The 18,761-nt window shown below is 47.5% G+C and overlaps 1 protein-coding gene across 7 annotated transcripts in view; it reads right to left on the reverse strand.

The window, feature by feature from the left end:
• The window catches only part of Scn5a (sodium voltage-gated channel alpha subunit 5), a 78,611-nt gene that overhangs the window by 12,154 nt on the left and 47,696 nt on the right, over positions 1-18,761 (reverse strand). For 3 of the 7 annotated variants that reach the window (XM_027932276.2, XM_027932274.2, XM_027932277.2), the window contains exons 16-20: positions 17,236-17,676; positions 15,700-15,858; positions 12,728-12,848; positions 11,678-11,832; positions 3,088-3,261 (exon numbers count right to left, since the gene is read on the reverse strand). In XM_027932276.2, coding sequence (XP_027788077.2) covers positions 3,088-3,261; positions 11,678-11,832; positions 12,728-12,848; positions 15,700-15,858; positions 17,236-17,676 — 1,050 coding nt within the window. Of the gene's footprint in view, positions 1-3,087; positions 3,262-11,677; positions 11,833-12,727; positions 12,849-15,699; positions 15,862-17,235; positions 17,677-18,761 lie in introns of all 7 variants that reach the window. The other 4 variants (XM_027932275.2, XM_027932273.2, XM_027932272.2 and 1 more) reach the window with 2 other exon arrangements.

The raw sequence follows: 18,761 nt of genomic DNA on the forward strand, positions 1-18,761 counted from the left end.
TGGCTCTTGTCTGTTCTCCCCTGCAGTCTCCCTTAACTCCACCCTGGTGCTCAGGGGATCCTGGGGTAGTAGGTGCGTGGACAGGGGCCTGAGTACACAGCCTCCTTCCAAGTTTGAAGTACCAGGTGGCAGGTGGCTGGTAAACGGGGCTTGGAGGAAGAAGACCCTGGGATTAAGTCCTTTGCTGCCTCTACCCACCCCTTGAGGATGTTGGCCTCTGGGTCCTCAGTCCTGGAGAGGCAGAGGGACATTCTCAGGGACCTCCTCCTGAGGGCAGAGCCTCCAGGGCACCAAGCCTGGCCAGTCTGCCTGTCCTCTTCCTAAACGCCATCTGGTCACCTGTGTTCTTTCCAAGGCTTGCCCCCCTTGCTCCATCCCTAGCCTCCACCCCTCATCTCAGTTGATGATAGCTCCATCCTTCCAGCTGCTCAAGCCGCAAGCCTTGGCCATGTCCCTTCCTCCTCTCAGTTTCTGACACCCTGCGTCTAACCCATCAGGATTTCCTGTTGGCTCGGCCTTCAGAATACTCCAGACCTCTGAACATTTATCACCACGTCGACTGACGCCCTCCTGACCAGGCCACGTCATCTCTCCCTGGGTGACTGCCAGAGCCTCTAACTCTTCTGCCTGCCCCCACCTGTGCTCCCCACCCCTCACAGGACAGAGCGATCCTTTAAGAATGAAAGCTGGTCCATGTCCCTCTTCGGTTCAAAGCCCTCGGATGCCTCTGCATTTCATTCTAAATAAAAGTCCATGTTTTTCCCTCTCCATTTGTTCCTGTGCCTCATCTCCTGCCTTCCCTCTGCTCCAGCCACTCTGGCTTTCTGGCAGTTCCTCAAACATGCCCAGGCATTCTCCAGCCACCGGGCCTTTGCACTGCTATTCCAACCTCTGCTGGGAACATTCTGCAAGACATCTGCCTGGCTAACCTCAACCTCTTTTAAATCTGCTCAAATGCTGTCTCTGTGGGTCAGCTCCTGACAGACTATTTAAAGGGAAGGCACCTTCCCTTCCAGCCTGGCTCTGGTCCTGGGACTCCTAATCTTCCCTCCCCCTTTTTTTCCATGCTACATCTCACATTCTGACATGAAATAAAATGGACTTATTTCGTCTGCTTATTGTTGGTTGTCACCCTTCCTCCACGTGGGAAGGAGTTTTGTCTGTTTTATTCCCTGGGCTCACAATAGTGTTTGCACATAGTAGATGTTCAATAGCATTTACTGAAAACGTGCATGAATAGGTCCTGGAAACATCCTGAGCCGGAGACCACCTTTCCTGGACAGCATGGCCAGTGCCAAGAAAGCCAGATTCCAACTGGGCATGGTGGTGTAGTCCTGTAATTCCAGCAACTTGGGAGACTGAGGCAGGAGGATCACAAATTCAAGGCCCCAACTCAGCAATTTAGTGAGGCCCTGAGCAACTTAAATGAGACCTTGTCTCAAAATTAAAAATAAAAAGGGTTGGGGATGTAGCTCAGTGGTAAAGCACCCCTGGGTTCAATCCCCAGCACCTTAAAAAAAGAAAGGAAGAAAGAAAGCCATATTCCGGCATTTGCTTCCTCTGCCCTACTATAGGCAAGGCCCCACCTTGCCGTTACCTGAGGTGCCTGCTCCCAGCTCATCCTCCTGCCTTGGCCTGAGCCAGGCAGGCCTTCAGCTCCCTTTACCCTCTCTGCCTCAGCTCTGAGTTCCCCATGGTGGCGGTGGCAGTGGTGGGTGGCCTGTGGCTGGTGGGTGGGCTTCCCCAGAAGTCTTTGCAGCCTCTCTGAGCCTGCCCCTGGGGAGTTCCTCAGCAGACCTAACTTCCCAAGAAGCTGCAGCAACAGCAGGCCTCAGGGCTGAGTTGTCAGGACTCCAGGCTCTCCCAAGGGCCTTCTTCCACTTGTAGGGCTCTGAGGGCTGGACCAGGGTGCTCGGGGCATCTAGAACTCTGTCCCTGGTCCCCCAGCACTGCTCAGCCTAGCAATGGCATCCTCTTGGCCTCTTAGGGTGACAGAAAGAGGCTAGGACTGGAGGCACAAGAACCTGGGTTTGTGTCTCTGTGCATATTCTCCAGCCCATGAAGTCTCCCCTGCCAAAGCCTCCCGCATGGGCTTGGTTGGCTAGGCCTGGTCAGGCTCCACTACTAGTGCTGAGCCCCTCCCTCTGGCCTCTGAGTCGTGTACAGGGACTGAGCACAGGCCATAGCCACTTCCGTAACCACAGAAAATCTGGGCTGGTGTGAAAAGCCCAATGCCAAGCCCAGGAGCCACTGGCAGACCTGGAACCTTCTGGAAAGCCCTGTGCAGTCTGTAAATCCTGACCCGACTCTGCTCTATGGCACCCACCCTGAGCCCTCTGAGCCACTTGTCTTCACCCTCTGGGAGAGCAGACAGGGCTTTTCCACGGGCTGAGCCTGGAGCTTGCTCAGGGTCCCTGAGTCATTCTGGCAAGTGTCCTGGGGCCAGGGAAGCTACGGGGCAGGGGCTTCCCACTCCGTCTACTCAGATTGGGTGCTCCAACTAGGTGCTCAGAAGAAAGGGCAACTTCACAGACAGGCAAGTCCTCCCAGCTTCCTGGCCATCCAGGCAGCCACCCTCAGCCCTCCTCCTCATAGGCAACTCCACCCTGGTCTATCCTCCCTGGTGGTACCTGGAGCATCCATTACCTGACCTCCCTCCATCCCCTGCATGGGCAGGGAGGCTCTGCACTGCTGGCTGTCTAGCGGGCCTGAGACACTCGTTAGTCCATATGGGGAGGACTATTTAGATCAGGTGTGTCTGCTCATCCTCTTCTTTTGGCCACCACAAGAGGGTGAGTCCCCCATTCTTCCCTGGCTGATGCCTAAACTGCTAGTCAACTGTCACTCCAAGAAGCAGGGACCTAGGTCCTCTCCTGCTCCTGTTCCAAATGGGGGGTTTTAATGGCAAGGACCCTGAGGTCAAGTCCTGGGTCTCTCAGACTCATAGCCTCCTTCCTTTCTGCCTGCTCCACTGCACAGCTGAGCACCCCCACTTCCGGCTGCTGACTCTTACGGGCCCAGTTCCTCCATCCCTCTCTGGGCAATGAGCCACCCCCTCCTCTGTTCCCCACCTGTGGCCACACTCACATCCACTATGAGGAAGTCCAGCCAGCACCAGGCGTTGGTGAAGTACTTCTTGAAGCCGTAGGCCACCCACTTGAGCAGCATCTCCAGCACGAACACGTAGGTGAACATCTTGTCAGCATACTCGAGCAGAACCTTGATGGTCTTCCGCTCCTCCAGGTAGATGTCCTCAAAGGCCTGTGGGTAAGGACAGGTGGGTGTAGTGTCCTGACCACTACCAACTCCATCCTGCAGGAGGCACTGTTGCTCACAATGGCTGCTGCCAGGTGGGCGGGGACAGAGGTGAGGGACAGAGGAGGGGGGCTGAGGGGTGATTCCTCCCTTCAATGCTGGGCTAGATTCCACTCCAAGGTGGGGTTGGGCCAATGGTGGAACAGAAAATAGTCCTACAGTGGTGGACAACAAAGGAGCAGGTGTCAGTTCTGGTCTAGGGTGTGTTTAGGATTAACCTGTCCAAAAGGATTTTAAAAAATATTATTTTCGTTGTAGATGGACACAATATCTTTATTTTTTTATTTATTTGTTTGTTTTTTTTTTTATGTGATGCTGAGGCTTGAACCCAAGGCCTCATGCATGTGAGGCAAGTGCTCTACCACTGAGCCACAACCCCAGCACTTCCAAAACAATTTTATCATGGAAAGCTTTTATAGCTTTCTGCCAGACAAAAGGTAAAACTGTGTTTTTTTTAGTTGTTGATAGACCTTTATTTTATTTATTTATACATGGTGCTGAGAATCGAACCCAGTGCCTCACACATGCCAGGCAAGTGCACTACCACTAAGCTACAGCCCAAGCCCCTAAAACTGGTTTTGTATTCATTCTACTTATTTGATTTTGTACTCATTCTACTTATTTAATTTTTTTTTGTTTTTTTAATGGTCTAATATTCATAACTCATTTTTAAAGAAATTAATTAATTTATTTGTTCCAATTTGTTATCCATGACAGCAGAATGCATATCAGTGCATAGGACTCAAATGGAGCACAATTTTTGTTCTCATTTTGGAAAGGTATTCATTCCATTTATTTTGTACAGCTCCCTAATATTCATAGGGAGTAATATTGGCTTCCAATTGTAATAGTGATCAAGTTTGCTTTGACAATTAATATATGTAAATAAAAACAAACCCTGGGGCTGGGATTATAGCTCAGTGGTAGAGCATTTGCCGCACACGCGTGAGGCCCTGGGTTCGATCCTCAGCACCACATAAAAATAAATAAATAAAATAAAGATATGGTGTCAATCGACAATGAAAACAATATATTAAAAAAAAAAAAACAACCCATCGAGAGTTGGTCTAAAGCAGAATTTTTAATATATGTTTGTAAGAGTGATCTTGGATATGAAGTTTAGGAGGCGTAGGACTAGATGAAGTCACATCGCCTATTATCCTCAGGATTGAGGAGGCAAAGTTTCCAGAATGCTGAGGTGGTTGGCCTTTTCCCACTTCCTCATTCTTGCCACCACCCAAGGGCCTCAGCCTACAGGGGCGCTCCCGTGGCTGCCAGCTGCCTTCTTCCACCTCCAGCCTTCCAATAAGTACCTGCTCTTCTCCAGTTACTTCGCCATCCAGAGCGCACTCTGAGGCTCCCCATCCAGGCAACTGAACGCGTCACTGAGGGCCCTGGGGAGCACCCTCCTCCTGCCACTATTGGCCCTCCCCACCTGACTATAGGGCCTCTGTGTGCTACACTGAACTGCGGATCAGTGCTGTTCACAATGCCTGGAGGTGCACTGCTGAGGCATATATATGGCTAATTGGGTCCATGTAGATAGCACAAGGGTATAATTCAGGTCCCCAAATGGACTTTGGAAGTTGTTCAAGATAAAAAGCAGGCATATATATATAATTGCATGTGTTTAGATACGTATGTATATCTTAATACATGTATGCACACATATCTTAATTTCAGAATACATATATTCTGAAATAAAATGTGTGCTTCTTATAAAATTTAAATAACAGAGAAATCATAAAAATGGACATTTCCAATGTCATGACTCTAAAGCAACCACGGCTAACATTTAGGTGAACACTCTTTTTGACACTATTGATGTGTAAGTGTGCATATGTATGCACGCACGCACACACACACACACACCCATATGCAATACACACAGAATTTATACACTATTATTTTTATAAGATACACTAACTATTTGCTTTGAAATTATTTTCCAACAGTCTATTAGGTGAAACTTTATTCACTCAATAATGTGAATGCCTCATATAATAGTTATCAATCTTTTAAAGGGCTATATATTTTAATATCTGCATATTCTACTATTTATTGAGCTAACACCCTTATGGGTGCACATTTCAGTTTATCCTTAGCGGAAACAACACTGAGGTGAACAATGTGTCAGATTACCTGTCAAGGATAAATTTCTAGAATAGAGGGGCCAGGTCAAAGGTGTGGTTTTTGTATAGACTGGGAAACAAGTTCCCAGAGGACAGCAATTTACACTCCATCTACAGAGCACAGAGGTGGCTGCTTCCCCAACTGCTCCACCAACACAGGTGTTATTTTTTCTTCTTTTGCTTTTCCCAGACTAATGAATGAAAACTGTATTTCATTACATTCTAATTTATTTTACTACCAGTAATGCTGACATTTTTCCTTGGGTATCTGCAGTTTTCCTTTTGTGAATTGCCTGTTCATATCCTTTGCCTATTTTTAAGTGTACTGTGTATTTGGGCACATTAACTCTGTTTGATATACTTCATCTGACTTTGTTGTGTGCCTTTAAATCTTGTTTACCCCACGTCAGTATCATTTATGAGTATATTATTTAATATGGTTATAGAATTTGTTATAATTTTCACTTAATAAAATCTTTGGTGTACCAAGAAAGCCCTTGTTTGTTCCAAGACTACAAAATCCTTCTTTCCTTTTTTTTGGTAATGGGGATTGAATCCAGGGGTGCTTTACCACTGAGTCACATCCCCAGTACTTCTTATTTTTTATTTTGAGACAGGGTCTTACTAAGTTGCTTGGGCCAGTTGGTGAGGTTGGTCTCAAACTTAGGATCTTCCTGTCTCAGCCTCCTGAGTTGCTGGGATCATAGGCATGTGCCAATGCACCCAATGGGTCCCCCACTTTTTAAAAAGTTTTGTGGTTTGATTGTTTGGTATTCTGATTTTAAAGATCAATACGTTTTGGTAAAGAGTAAATACCTATTTTAACAAATTTTAAAAGTGATTTGACAACTGTCTCAACACTTTATTAAGGGATCCACTTAAAATCCATTCATTAGACCTGAGTGCTTTGGCGCACACCTATAATCCCTGTGACTCAGCAGGCTGAAGAAGGAGGATCTTAAGTTTGAGGCCAGCCTCAACAACACAGTGAGACCCTGTCTCAAAAAAAAAAAAAAAAAAAAAAAAAAAAAAGGCTGGGGGTGTGGCTCAGCAGTGGAGTACCCCTGGGTTTAATACTAAAAACAAAACTACTGTTTAGAAGTCAATTTTGTCATATGCTACATTTTTTTTAATTAAATCTATTTCAGCCCTCTGTGTTTTTGTTTTGTTTGTGATGTTGGGGATGGAATCTAGGATCCCATGCATGCTAGGGAAGTGCTCTGCCACTGAGCTAAGCTCCTCTGTGTGGTCTGATGATGTCTTTCCCGCATTAATATCACATGAATTTCCTAGGACCTTTTTGTAATTTTCAAGATAAACTTCAGCTTTGTTTGTCAAGTTCACTTAAAAAGGGATAAAATTTACTGCTATCACATGGAATCTATTAAATGCTTTAGAAACTAATACAGAGTCTTCCTATCTGAGATTGGAGTATGAATTCTATCTGTTTTTTAAAATGCTTCTTAGCAAAGTTTTTATATATATATTTGGTTTTCTTTCTTTCCTTTTTTTTTTTTTTTGTTCCAGGGATTGAACCCAGCAGCATTTAACCACTAAGCCACATCCCCAGCCCTTTTTTGAATTTTATTTAGAGGCAGGGTCTCACTGAGTTGCTTAGTGCCTCACTGTTGCTGAGGCTAGCTTTGAACTCAGGATCCTTCTGCCTCAGCTTCTCGAGCTGCTGGGATTGCAGGCATGTGCCACCATGCCTGGCTTATATGTTTTCTTTAGAGACAGGGTTTCACTGAGTTGTTAGGGCCTTGCTAAATCACTGAGGCTGGCTTTAAACTTGAGATTCCTCCTGCCTCAGCCGCCTGAGTTGCTAGGATTACAGGTGTGCGTCATCATGCCCAGCTCTTATATTTATTCCCAGTTATTATGCTTACAGTGTCTGGCAGGTAAGGAATATTTGAGAAATATTATTTGTGACTAAGTGGTTTCTGTTAGTGTAAAATAATAACAACAGCAACAATTCTTTGTTACTTTATAAATAGACATATAACATTTTTGAAAGGTTTTTAAATTGTTCTAGGTGACCATATTATCCACAAACCATGATATATTTCTATTATTTTTAAATCCTTTTTATTTTTGTGGTGTTAAGGATTGCTGGGCAAATGCTCTACCACCAAGCTACATCCTTAGCCCCAATTTCTATTATTCTTTTTTCTTTTTAATATTTATTTTTTAGTTTTTGGCAGACACAACATCTTTGTTTGTATGTGGTGCTGAGGATCGAACCTGGGCCGCACGTATGCCAGGCTAGCGTGCTACCGCTTGAGCCACATCCCCAGCCCCCAATTTCTATTATTTTTAATTCTTGCTTTTATGCTCAACTGATTGTATTGACTTCACTTTCTTCCATTTTCCAATTTTTACACTGTGTGTTTAATTTTCTTGATTAATCACACTGGCAGGTACTTAAGACTGTTATTTAATAATGAGCAATAGCTAAGAAGTAGTTAAATGATCCTTCTTGTATTCTTAACCTTAATGAGAATGTTCAAGGGCTTTACTACTAATGATGATGATAGAATTGGAGAGTTTTTCATTATATTTTAAAAAGTATGCTTTATATTTTCACCAGAGTTTGAAATAGGCATTCATTGAAATATGATTTTTTAATCTTTGTCCTATTCATATAAATAGATTTCCTAATATGCACCATACTAACATTTTAGAATATAACTATGATATATTTTATCTTTTAAATATGTTACTGGATTATATTTGCATGTGTTTTTTTTCAAGATTTTTGCATTACTATTTGTAAGTACAGCGTATGAACTATGAAAAAGTAGTCTATTGCTTCCTTTTTGGTATACTGAAATTTTAAAAACCAGCATTCTTTAGTTTTCATAAAAATAATCGGTAGACTTTCCACCACTTTTAATGTTCTAGAATATTTTAAGTAGGTTGGAACTATTTTCTTCCTTGGAAATGTGAAGATATTCACCTTTGGAGATGTGAGGGATTAGTTAGTGGCTTATTTTATTATTTTAATTTTTAAAAATATTTATTCTTAAGGTTTTTTTAAAGGTGGACACAATATCTTTATTTTACATTTATGTGGTGCTGAGGATTGAACCCAGTGCCTTGTGCATGCTAGGCAAGCACTCTACCACTGAGCTACAACCCCAGCCCTTATTATTTTAATTTTTAAGGTTTGAAATTTTATATTGATTATTTTCTAATTCAGTAATTATTTCTCATGATTTCTTTAAGATTTTTTTTATATGTTTCTAATTTCTCTAATTTTGTTATGTTTCTTATTTACTTTCTTTTTATTTAATGATAAAAGTGTTCCTCTAAGAATTTTCCTCTTATTACAGCTTTGGCTGCATCCCACATGCAGTATTTTCAATATGTTATATTCCAGGTGGCCCCATTGGTTTTTTCCTCAATCTTTATTTTTCTTTTCTTATTTTCCTAGTTTTCATGTAGCAAAGTTGGTGGAATAATAATCTTTGATTCACTACACACTGTCATCACTGGTCCATAAATGATCCTCTTTATTTTACTTATTTATTCATTTACTTATTTATTGAGCATTTATGAACCTAGCACCAATGTATTTTCTGTTTTATTCAAGGTCTAGTTAAGAATGACTTTTATATTTTAAGTGTTTGTTTTTCATATTTTATTTATTCATTTATTTTATGTGTGGTGCTGGGGATTGAACCCAGGGCCTCATATATGCTAGGCAAGTGCTCTAATACTGAGGTACATCCCTAGCCCCTATTTTTGGCATGTCTAGCAATTTCCTTATCTGTAAAATTGTCTTAGTAATTGTACTTATCTTATAGGCTTATTGTGAGAATTAAATGAATGAATGCTCATAAAATGCTTAGAATAATCTCTGGCACATAATGCTATTTAGGTGTTAATTTATTAGATAAAATTACATATATATATAGATATATAGACACAGACATATATATCTCATTGTCTTGTTCTTTATACTTGATTTGCCTAAAACTAACAGAAGTGTGGTAAATCTCTAAGTACTGTTTCACTGTGTCATTTTTTCCTGTTTTTTTTTCCCCCGGTGGTTTTTGTTTTATATATTTCAGTGCTATGCCATCCTAAGCTGTTCATTACAGTTATACTTTTATTGTAGATTGGACCTTCACTGTCTCATCTCAAGGTTTTTAATTTAAATTAAGCTTCATTTAATATTAACAAACAATACCTCTGTTTTTTGTTGTCATTGTTTGCATTTGCTTGATACAGGTTGAGCATCCCCAAATGCAAAATCCAAAATGCTCCCTAAACTTCTGGTTGCTGACATAACTTTCAAAGTTTTGGGTTTTGGACCATTTCAGATTTTGGGTTAGGGATGCTCAACTGGTAATGTCTATGCAAATGTTGCCAAATTGAAAAATATTCAAAATCTGAAACACTTCTGGTTCCAAGTATTTCAAATAAGGGATATTGAACCTGTAAAACTTTTATTTTATGTTTAATATTTCTGAGACTCCTTGTTTCAGGTTTGTCATTTGAGAGCACATAGCTGGGGTGTGTGTTTTTAAAATCTATTCAGAGTCCTTTTCTTTTTAAAAGATGAATTTTACCCACTTATATTTAATATTAAAACATGTTTGATCTTGCCTCTGCTATTCTCTTTTCCAATTTTATGCTTTATTATTACTTCTTTTCTTTCTTTCTTTTTTTGGTTGTAAAATTTGTTTTGCTTTTTAAAAAAGTTCCCTCAGCAATTTGGAAGGGATATAGTTTGCTTTCTGCTGAACAAGTTTGTAACTTTAGATAAAACACTGAAGACTTCTTTTTCCCAATCTATCACTGACATGGTGCTTTTTTTTTTTTTTTTTTTTAACAACAGTGCTTGGCTGTCTCCCCTGATCAGATTCACCAGATGCTTGCCAAAACTCCTCCTCATTTACGCCAGGCTGAGATTTTCCTCCACAGCCCAGACTAAATGGCTCTGGCTGCCCTTGCTTGTGGCTGTTTAAAAACAAAACTTGTTAACATATTGTCAAATCATCCTTCTCTGAAACCCACAGAGATTTGGCTCTGGTTGCCAATGGTAAAACAGCAGGCGGACTGAAAACCATGGCTTTAGGCCCACTCTGAAATAAGGGAGGGGCAGTGTTTGGGGCGGATAGTAGGACCAGAGGTTGAGATGTGACAGTCACAGTGCCTCCCCACAGATAGCTTTGGATTAAAGTGCCCTTCCTCCCATTCTGTGGCCCAATGTACTTCCTGTTAGTTGTTCATCTGTGTGGGGCTCTCACCTCCCCAATAATACAGGTGCTTGTTCCCCCTGGACCAGGAACGTTTCCATTTCTTTGGAAGCCCTCTCCCTGTTCACTAGTACCTACCAGAAACCTCTCCAGGGCTCTCCTGAGAGATCAGAGCAGGGTGCTTGAAAGCCAGATACAGCATCTCTGCAGGGCTTCACTCCTCCTCCTGGCCTCAATAAACCTCCCTACTTCCACCGTTCAGCTCCACCTGCTGCCTCTGGGAAGTCTCCCCTAATTGCTCCAGTTCCCCTGGCTCAGTGCTGAATCAAACTTCCTGAATCTGGTTTCCCCAACTAGACTAGAAGCCCCTGACGCCAGGGCTGAGGTCTCCTTTTCCTGTTGTTCCCCCACAGCTCACTGTGAAAGATACAAGGAGAGTATAGGAAAAAAAATCTATTGAACAAATAAATGGAAGGTCGAGACAAAGGGCTGTGGAATCTGACTGCCTGGGTTCACATGCCAGATCTGTGGCTCCTGACAGGTGGGAATTTGGACATATTACTTAATGTTGCCGCAAAGATTTGTTGTAGGCATTAATGAAAATGTGTGAACTACGTGGCCTGCCTCCCTAGAAGAGGAACTGAGTGGAGCTACCACTGTACCCTCAGTTTTAACTTTATTATAATGGCCTGAAAGAATGCCTGATGCTCTCTCTACGCAGGCAGGTGAGTCACCAGAGCTCCAGTGTGGGAGGTTGGTGATCTGGGGCATCCCATTTCTCTTTCGTGGAACAAGGAAGGGGGCTGGACACATGGCCTCTGCAATCCCTTCCTGGTCTGGCCTCCACGCATGCTGTGGGCATGGAGTTTGTGAGCGGTACTCTGCTCCAGGAGCCCGGGGAGCACATTTTCAGCAGAGGTTCTGCCCCAGTTTCTGACCTGGCTTTCCAGCTGGAGACCTCATTTTCCTGCCCTCCCCTCCTTCTCCAGCCCTCCCTGCCCCAACTTTGCATCCCGGGGAGAGTACCAGAGCTCCACTGCTGAGCAGGATCATGAAGATGATGAATGTCTCGAACCAGCTGTGCTCCACAATGCGGTAGCAGGTCTTGCGCAGTCGCCACCAGACCTTGCCTGGGGCCTGTGTGGTGTCCACTGCACAGCAGGGACAGCGCCGGACGCAGCCTATGGGAGAGGGTGACAGATAGGCCTAGCTCAGGGCCTGTCAATGCCCATGTCTGATGGCAGAAGGCTGTGGAGTTGAGGGAATGACTGAGAGAAAGAGGTTGCAATAATGGGGTAGTAAACAGGGCAACATGGCGGGTGGGCCCATGGTGGGGGAGGACTGTCGATATTCCCCGCAGGGGCCACACACACTCAGCAGGTACTCTGTGGAGAGGCTGAATGAACTAAGCATTCAGAGAGTGGGTGAACAGCCTGGTGAGTCTGGGCAGGAGCAAGACTGGGGTTGGCATGGGTTTCAACTTATTCTCTGCTCATTTGGGAACCCCCCCCCCTGGAGAAATGCTCAGAAACTCCTGGGGTACTCTGTCCCCAGTCCTTCTCCTTCTTTGCAGTTTCCAGAGTTTTGGGAACAGTAGACCTCTCCATGACAGCCTCTACTGATATGTCACATGCAGGGAAAACCCTCATTTTGTCCCCAGCTACCAATTCAGGAGAACTACAGATGTCAATTACTAACACGGCCACATGCCACACCTACCTTAAGTATTTACCAAGGGCCTACTATGTGCCAGGGCCTGGGGCACCAGGGTGAGTTAGGCCCAGTCCCTGCTGCAGTAGGGGCATCTACAGTTGGGCTACCACACCACACAGTGTCACCAGGCCTTGGTGCTGCTGTACCATAGCTGCCCAGCCCTGCACACTCGGGCAGACGTGCCATGACTCATGTCAGTGGCAGATGGAAGAACTCCCAGGGTCACAGAGGAATGGGGAAGGAGAGTGGTTCCAGGTCAGCGTGTGGGTGTGACATGGCCCTGGATGCTAGAGTTGCTGGTCCTTCTGTCTGTCCCCTCTGGGAGGGGTTGAGGCTGGGGCAAAGGGCTTCCCAGAGCAGTACCTTCAGTGAAGCAGTCTTCCGGATCCTTGACGTCCTCACCCAAGTCTGGGATCTGCTCTAGGAGGTCAGCAGTGTTGGTCATGTCTGCTGTGCTCCCCTCAGAGTAACTGTCCTCATGGGTCTGTGGGCAGGGGAGGGCAAAGGCATGAGTGGGCTGAGAAGCAGCCTCCAGCCCCGAGCCGAGAGTCTGGGAGAAGCTTTTGGCTCTCTCAGGGGAGGAGCCTCGGTTACCCTCCATTGCATACTCTGGGAATCTGAGGTGGGGGAGGGTAGGGGGGTACCCACTGCAGAGACACTTAGGGCCAGTCAGGCCTGAGCCAAGGCTGGACCTCAGAGCTCCTGGGTCTGTGGTTCTGGTCTTCTGGGGTTTAGACCCGGGAGGTGGTATAAGAAAGGGCTCTGGGAGCACACTGGGATGGGTAATGTATCTAGTCAGGAACAAAACAGACCCAGGAGGGCACAGGGGACACACATTGGGAACTCAGACGCACATTCAGAACAGTCAGAACAGGGCCGCAGGCACACACAGCAGCAAGTCAGACATGCAGAGAACAGGCCAGCAACCCAGCCCATGCTTCTCGACCCATCCATATGGATGGTGATGTGATGTGCAGAGCCTGGGGTAAGACTGAGAACATGCCACAACCTTCTACCGGCCATGCAGGGAATTGCTGCCCGGGCCTGATAACTTGATGGTGCGTGCATGTGGGTGGGCCCTTGTGTCTGTGTGTCTCTTGTGGGCATATGAAGGTGTCGCAGTGGCCACTGCTCGTGCTCTGCCCGGTTCCCCTCGACTAGGCCAGAGCACCCATTCCTGGTTGCTGTGAAGACTGGTGGCTTGGCTGACCTCTCCTCCAGAAAACTCCTATTAGCCAGGGAGCTGCCATCCTGGGAAGTGTCTCAGTGGTTACCCCCTGGGTGGCCAACACCCAGAGGCTGACTACAAGACTGGGGAAGTGCAGCCCCTGCCTGTGGCGCACTTCATACTCCTGAGCTTCCCCGCGGACAGGACGATGAAGGGGACTCAGCGAATAGGACTTTCACAGCTCCCTCCTGCACCTCGGCTGCGTCTCCTACTTCCTCATGGAGCCCTCCCTTCACACGCAGCCATCCCAGCTCAGGTTCTGCAGCTAGGGAGTCCAAGCTAAAGACAGATGTCATCAGGGGTTTCTGTGAAGAAAGGAAATCCCTCATCGGCCTCCCACCAGGTCAACCCCCGCCTCAGCTGACTCTGTGTCACATCAGCCCAGGCCCACGCGGCTGCCACTCTGCTTAGATGTGGAAACAGCTTTGATCCTCCAGGCTGCCTTGTTTGTCCCTTCCTCTGAAAATCACTCTGCTGATATCTCCACATCTTGTGCACGTCTGAGGTTTGTGATGGGAAAGGGCTGACGAGTTCCAGGGGAAAGCAGTTGCTCTGGGTGGCCCGAGGGGTGAGGCTCTATTTTTTGTGATCTCTGTGACTTTGAAGGCTCCCTCCTCTCTCTTCCCAGCTCAGCTGGGCTATGAAAGGGGTAGGCCAAGAAGGTCCAGACACTGACGATGCCTAAAATACATGGGGCTGTCACTTGGAGGACACATTTTCAGGATCTTCCTGCAGGTGAGACATGGAAGTCCTTTCCTGGGGAAGACCCTAGCATCTCTTTCTCTCCCCCTCCCCCTCCCTCTTTTTCTCTCTTTCTCTCTCCCTTTTACAGGGCCCATCATGAAGTGATTTGAAGAAAGGAAGAAATGATGATACTCCAAGGTCCACATGCTCTCCGGTGACTGTCTGTCTTCTATATTCCTGCTCCCACACCCCTTCAAGGTTAAGACCATTCAGGGAGAGGACTGTGACCTGCCCAGTGGGAAGGATGACTCCACTAGACCCTCATACTTCAAACTAACCGTGACCATAAATCCTTCCCCAGGTCTGTCTCTCAGCAGGGAAAGTCACAATGCTGGGCTGAGGAGCAAGGTCAGGTGGAAGGACAATAGCACTGAGCTCTCTCTGCACACGTGACCTCTACATTTCACTTAACGTGAGCAAAGTTGGGCAGTATAGTTAGCCATGCCATGATCCCTTAGCTCAGGGGCCACAAACTCGAATGACTATGGGGGCCAGGCAGGTAACCGTCAGTCAGGCAGGTGGCTCTGTAGTAAGTCAGGGAGCTCCAGCCTGAGTCTGGGACACAGTGACCACTTTTCTTCAGCAGTTCTAGTTTTTCAGAAGAAGCCAGAAATGCAGATTTTTTATAAAAGTTCCCAAATTTGAAGGGGTGGTAGCTAATCAAAGTAAAACTGTTTTTTTTTTTTTTTTTTTTGTGTGTGTGTGTGTGTGTATGTGTGTGTGGTACTGAGGATTGAACTCACGGGCACTTAACCACCAAACAACATCCCCAGACCTTTATTGTTTTTATTTAGAGACGGGTCTCACTGAGTTGCTTAGGGCCTTGCTTATGCTGAGGCTGGCTTTGAACTCACGATCCTCCTGCCTCAGCCTCTGGAGCCACTGGGATTATAGGCATGAGCCACCACTACTGGCTGAAAGTAAAACTTTTTTTTGTGTGTGGCCAGAACAAATTCTTATGGCAGGCTGGGCGGGCCTCCCATGTGTGGCCTCTGCTTTAGTGTAGGTGACAAGCAGCTGGTGATAAAGTGCCAAAAACAGTTCTCAGAGCTCCCTGAAGGTCTCTTTGGATGGGAGATTCACAGGACAGGTTGCCAAATAGGACAAGAACATAGGAACATGGAGTGAGGAGAGGGTGAACACACAGAGGCGTTGGGTTAGTCTGCAGCAGGGTCCTGGGCTGGCCACTTCCCGATGGCCCTGTGCACCCCTCTCTTGTCAGAACACATTGCCCAGTCTGCTCTCTGCAGATGGGTCTTCCACCAGCAAATGCAGGCACGTGCTGGTGCAGGGACCTCTCCCAGCCTGGGTCCAGCCCAAGCAGCAGCGCCCCGCCAACTTCAGGGACAAAGGTGTGCATTACCTCACTGCACCCTGGGGCCCGGGGCTCCGCTTTCTGCTGTTGCCGCCAGTCTGCCTGAGATGCGCTGGCCTCAGCCTCGGAGGAGGCTGTCTCGGACACCTGGCTCCAGGCCCTGGGCTCTGGGTGGGACTCTGGGCCACTGGACACAGGCTGGGATTCCTGCTGAAGAGACCCCAGCCCGTGAGTTGAGCCTATACACCCTACCAGAGGGTCTCCAGAGTCTTAACTTTGTGGGCTTCCAGCCCTGCCCACTCAACAAGGGCCCTGCCTTCTGCCCTCTTCTTAGAGCCTCCATCTCACTGAAGACCCTCCCCAGGGGCCCTAACCAGGTGGGTGGGAAGCTCCCATAAAAGTCCAGGTAAAAGATCTATAAATATCCTCCACTCCCAACTCCCTGGAAGGGTGTGGCTGGGCTATGATGCCCACCAAACAGCACTAATTTGATGGGCATTATAGCCCAGCTACACCCAAGCCCCCTGGCTTGCTTGCTCGTTCTCTCTCCCTCACGCTCACACCCTCACACCCACGCACACCCACCCACACACACACACACACACACACGTACACATGCATGCTTCCATGCTGGCCCCAGGAAGCCAGAGCCCACAGGCTCAAGAAAAGGAAAGGAGAGGAAAAGAGGGATAGGTGCAATTCTTCTTCTGTACCGGAGACAATTGGAAGCTGAAGTCCTGGCAACCCTACTCCCCCTGTCCCCCAACTGTCACTGCCACGGTCCCACAGCCTGATTCAATGGGCTCAGGCTAGCCTCTGGGACCACAGGGAGATAGGAGGAGACAAAACCAAGCCCAGAGCCTCAGAGCAAGTTCCCTGCATGGGGAGCATTTCTCTCTAGGCCAAGTGCCCTCCGTGATGGCCAGAGGAAGCGTTCAGAATGAACCCAGCTAAATGGAGAGAACCACCGATGGCTGCTTGGCCTACAGACCTAGGAGGAGCCACTGGTGCCTGGCTCAGGCCAAGGGAAAATGGAGGGGGAGGGGACTGTCTCTCTTGTCCAGACCCTGGTCCCAAGTGTTAAAAATAACAGGTTGGGAGATAAGATAGTGCTGTCTCTGACACCTCCGTCTTAGGGATGCTTATTTTTAAATCTCAGAATTAGCCCTGGGCATGGGAGGAGGAAAGGGGGCAGTCAGGAGGTCAGGAAACGGCACCCCTCCTTTGCCAAGACCTGCCACCTGGCTAGTCCTGGAGACGGACAATGGCCAGGTCAGGGTGGGGTTGTGGGGCCAGGGCTCTGGCTCTGTCTTAGACACATGAGGAACTCCCAGCAATCTGTATCTTGCCATGCCTCAGTTTCCCTGTCTGAACACTTAGTGGCCTATGACCAGCCAGGGCATGAATGAACAGTAGCTGGTCTTGGAACCCCTCTGAGAGATCAGCTGTTGGGCAGAGGGCCTCTCTTCTACCCCACCCACTCCACTACTGAGGCAGGGGCTCTAAGCGAGGCTGGTTCTTCCAGACAGTGGTGCTTGGGCCCTGAAGAAGAAGGTGCTGCAAACATGTAAGGCAGGGACTCACCTGCTTGCTGGATTCTTCCTCCGTTCCCTGGCTGTTCTCCTCATCCTCGTCCTGGTCATCTGTGTCTGACTCAGCCACGGCAATGGGCACACACACCGGCTCTGGATCCCCAGGGGTGCCCTGGCCTGGACGCTTGTCTTCCTCAAACCTTGTTTCCTTGCGGGCTGGAGGTGCCTTGTCGGTCTCTGGGGGTGGTGGGGAGCTGGGGTTGGCAATGCAGCTGGGCAGCTGGCCGTGCGAGGCAAGAGCTGCAGGCTTCTTAGGTCGCCGCCGTAGGAGTCCGCAGCAGCAGTCCCAGGTGGTCCTCTTGACAAAGCGCAGGCCCCGCTGGATGCGGGCCAGGGCCAGCTGGAGGTTGTTCATCTCCCCATCCTCATCCGGGGCCGTGAGGTTGTCTGCACTGAAGGAGCTGAGCAGCAAGGCCAGGAAGAGGTTCAGGACCTGTTGGGGCGACAGGTCAGGCTCACCTGGGTGCTGAACCATGCCATGGACACTGAGTTTCAGCTCATGTGAAAACTCGGGGTCAGGGCCCGTATTCTAGCCCCCACCTCCATTCTCTTGAATGTGGAAGGTTTGTCTGTAAAAGAAAAATAAATTTGCTGGGTACAGTGGTGCACACCTATAATCCCAGCGGCTTGGAAGGCCAAGGTAGGAGGGTCACAAGTTCAAAGCCAGCCTCAGCAAAAGCAAGGCGCTAAGCAACTCAGTGAGACCCTGTCTCTGAAAAAAATATAAAATAGGGCTGGAGATGTGGCTCGGTGGTCGAGTGGCCCTGAGTTCAATCCCCAGTACCCCCAACCAACAAAAAAAAAAAAAAAAAAGAAAAAGAAATTCAAATTCCTCCTCCCAAGTGCTCACCATGCAGTCTAAATTCGGGTTCAGTGGGAGAACCATATCAAAGACTACAGATGGAAATGAACTCCAAAGAGGGGCTTACTTAAGGTCACACAGGAGGCTGGGCAGAGCCTCATCCCTGTTCCAGATACTTCTATACATAGGCCTTTTTTTTCTCTTCTCTCACCTCTTTCTGCAGCATTGGGAATGGGGTCAGGATGGGCATGAGGTTCCTTCCTGGGAAATGGGTGTCTAGGAACAAGACAGATTTCCACCCAGAAGCAACCCAAATTCTCAGGACTTTCTTGAGAAAGGAGCTGGTGTGTCTGATGCTGAAGGAGGAGAGTGGTCTGCCTGAGCTCCCGCCATAAACAGGCTCTCTGCTCTAAGACCTGCAGCTGCTGTTATGGAAGCCTATTCTCCCTGTGTTCTAGGTCTGTGTTTCCCAGGTGAAGGACGCAGGGGATTGAGCAGAATAGAGGGTAATGATAGGAAAAGAAGCCAGAAAGCCATGAGAAGGTCTCGGGCCTTTCAGAATCACTGTGGGGTCTGGCCCCACAGAGGTGGCTGTGTCTAGCTTGTAAGGGCACCCAGTGGGTGCTGTGAGTGGGACCACATAACTGGGATAGGGTGGGGGACCTGGGACTGGGTGCCAGGGTCAGCCGTGGTTCTAAGGCCCATTCGGCTACCAG

Source organism: Marmota flaviventris, chromosome 1 (genome assembly GCF_047511675.1).
Source record: "Marmota flaviventris isolate mMarFla1 chromosome 1, mMarFla1.hap1, whole genome shotgun sequence".
NCBI classification, from domain to species: domain Eukaryota; kingdom Metazoa; phylum Chordata; class Mammalia; order Rodentia; family Sciuridae; genus Marmota; species Marmota flaviventris.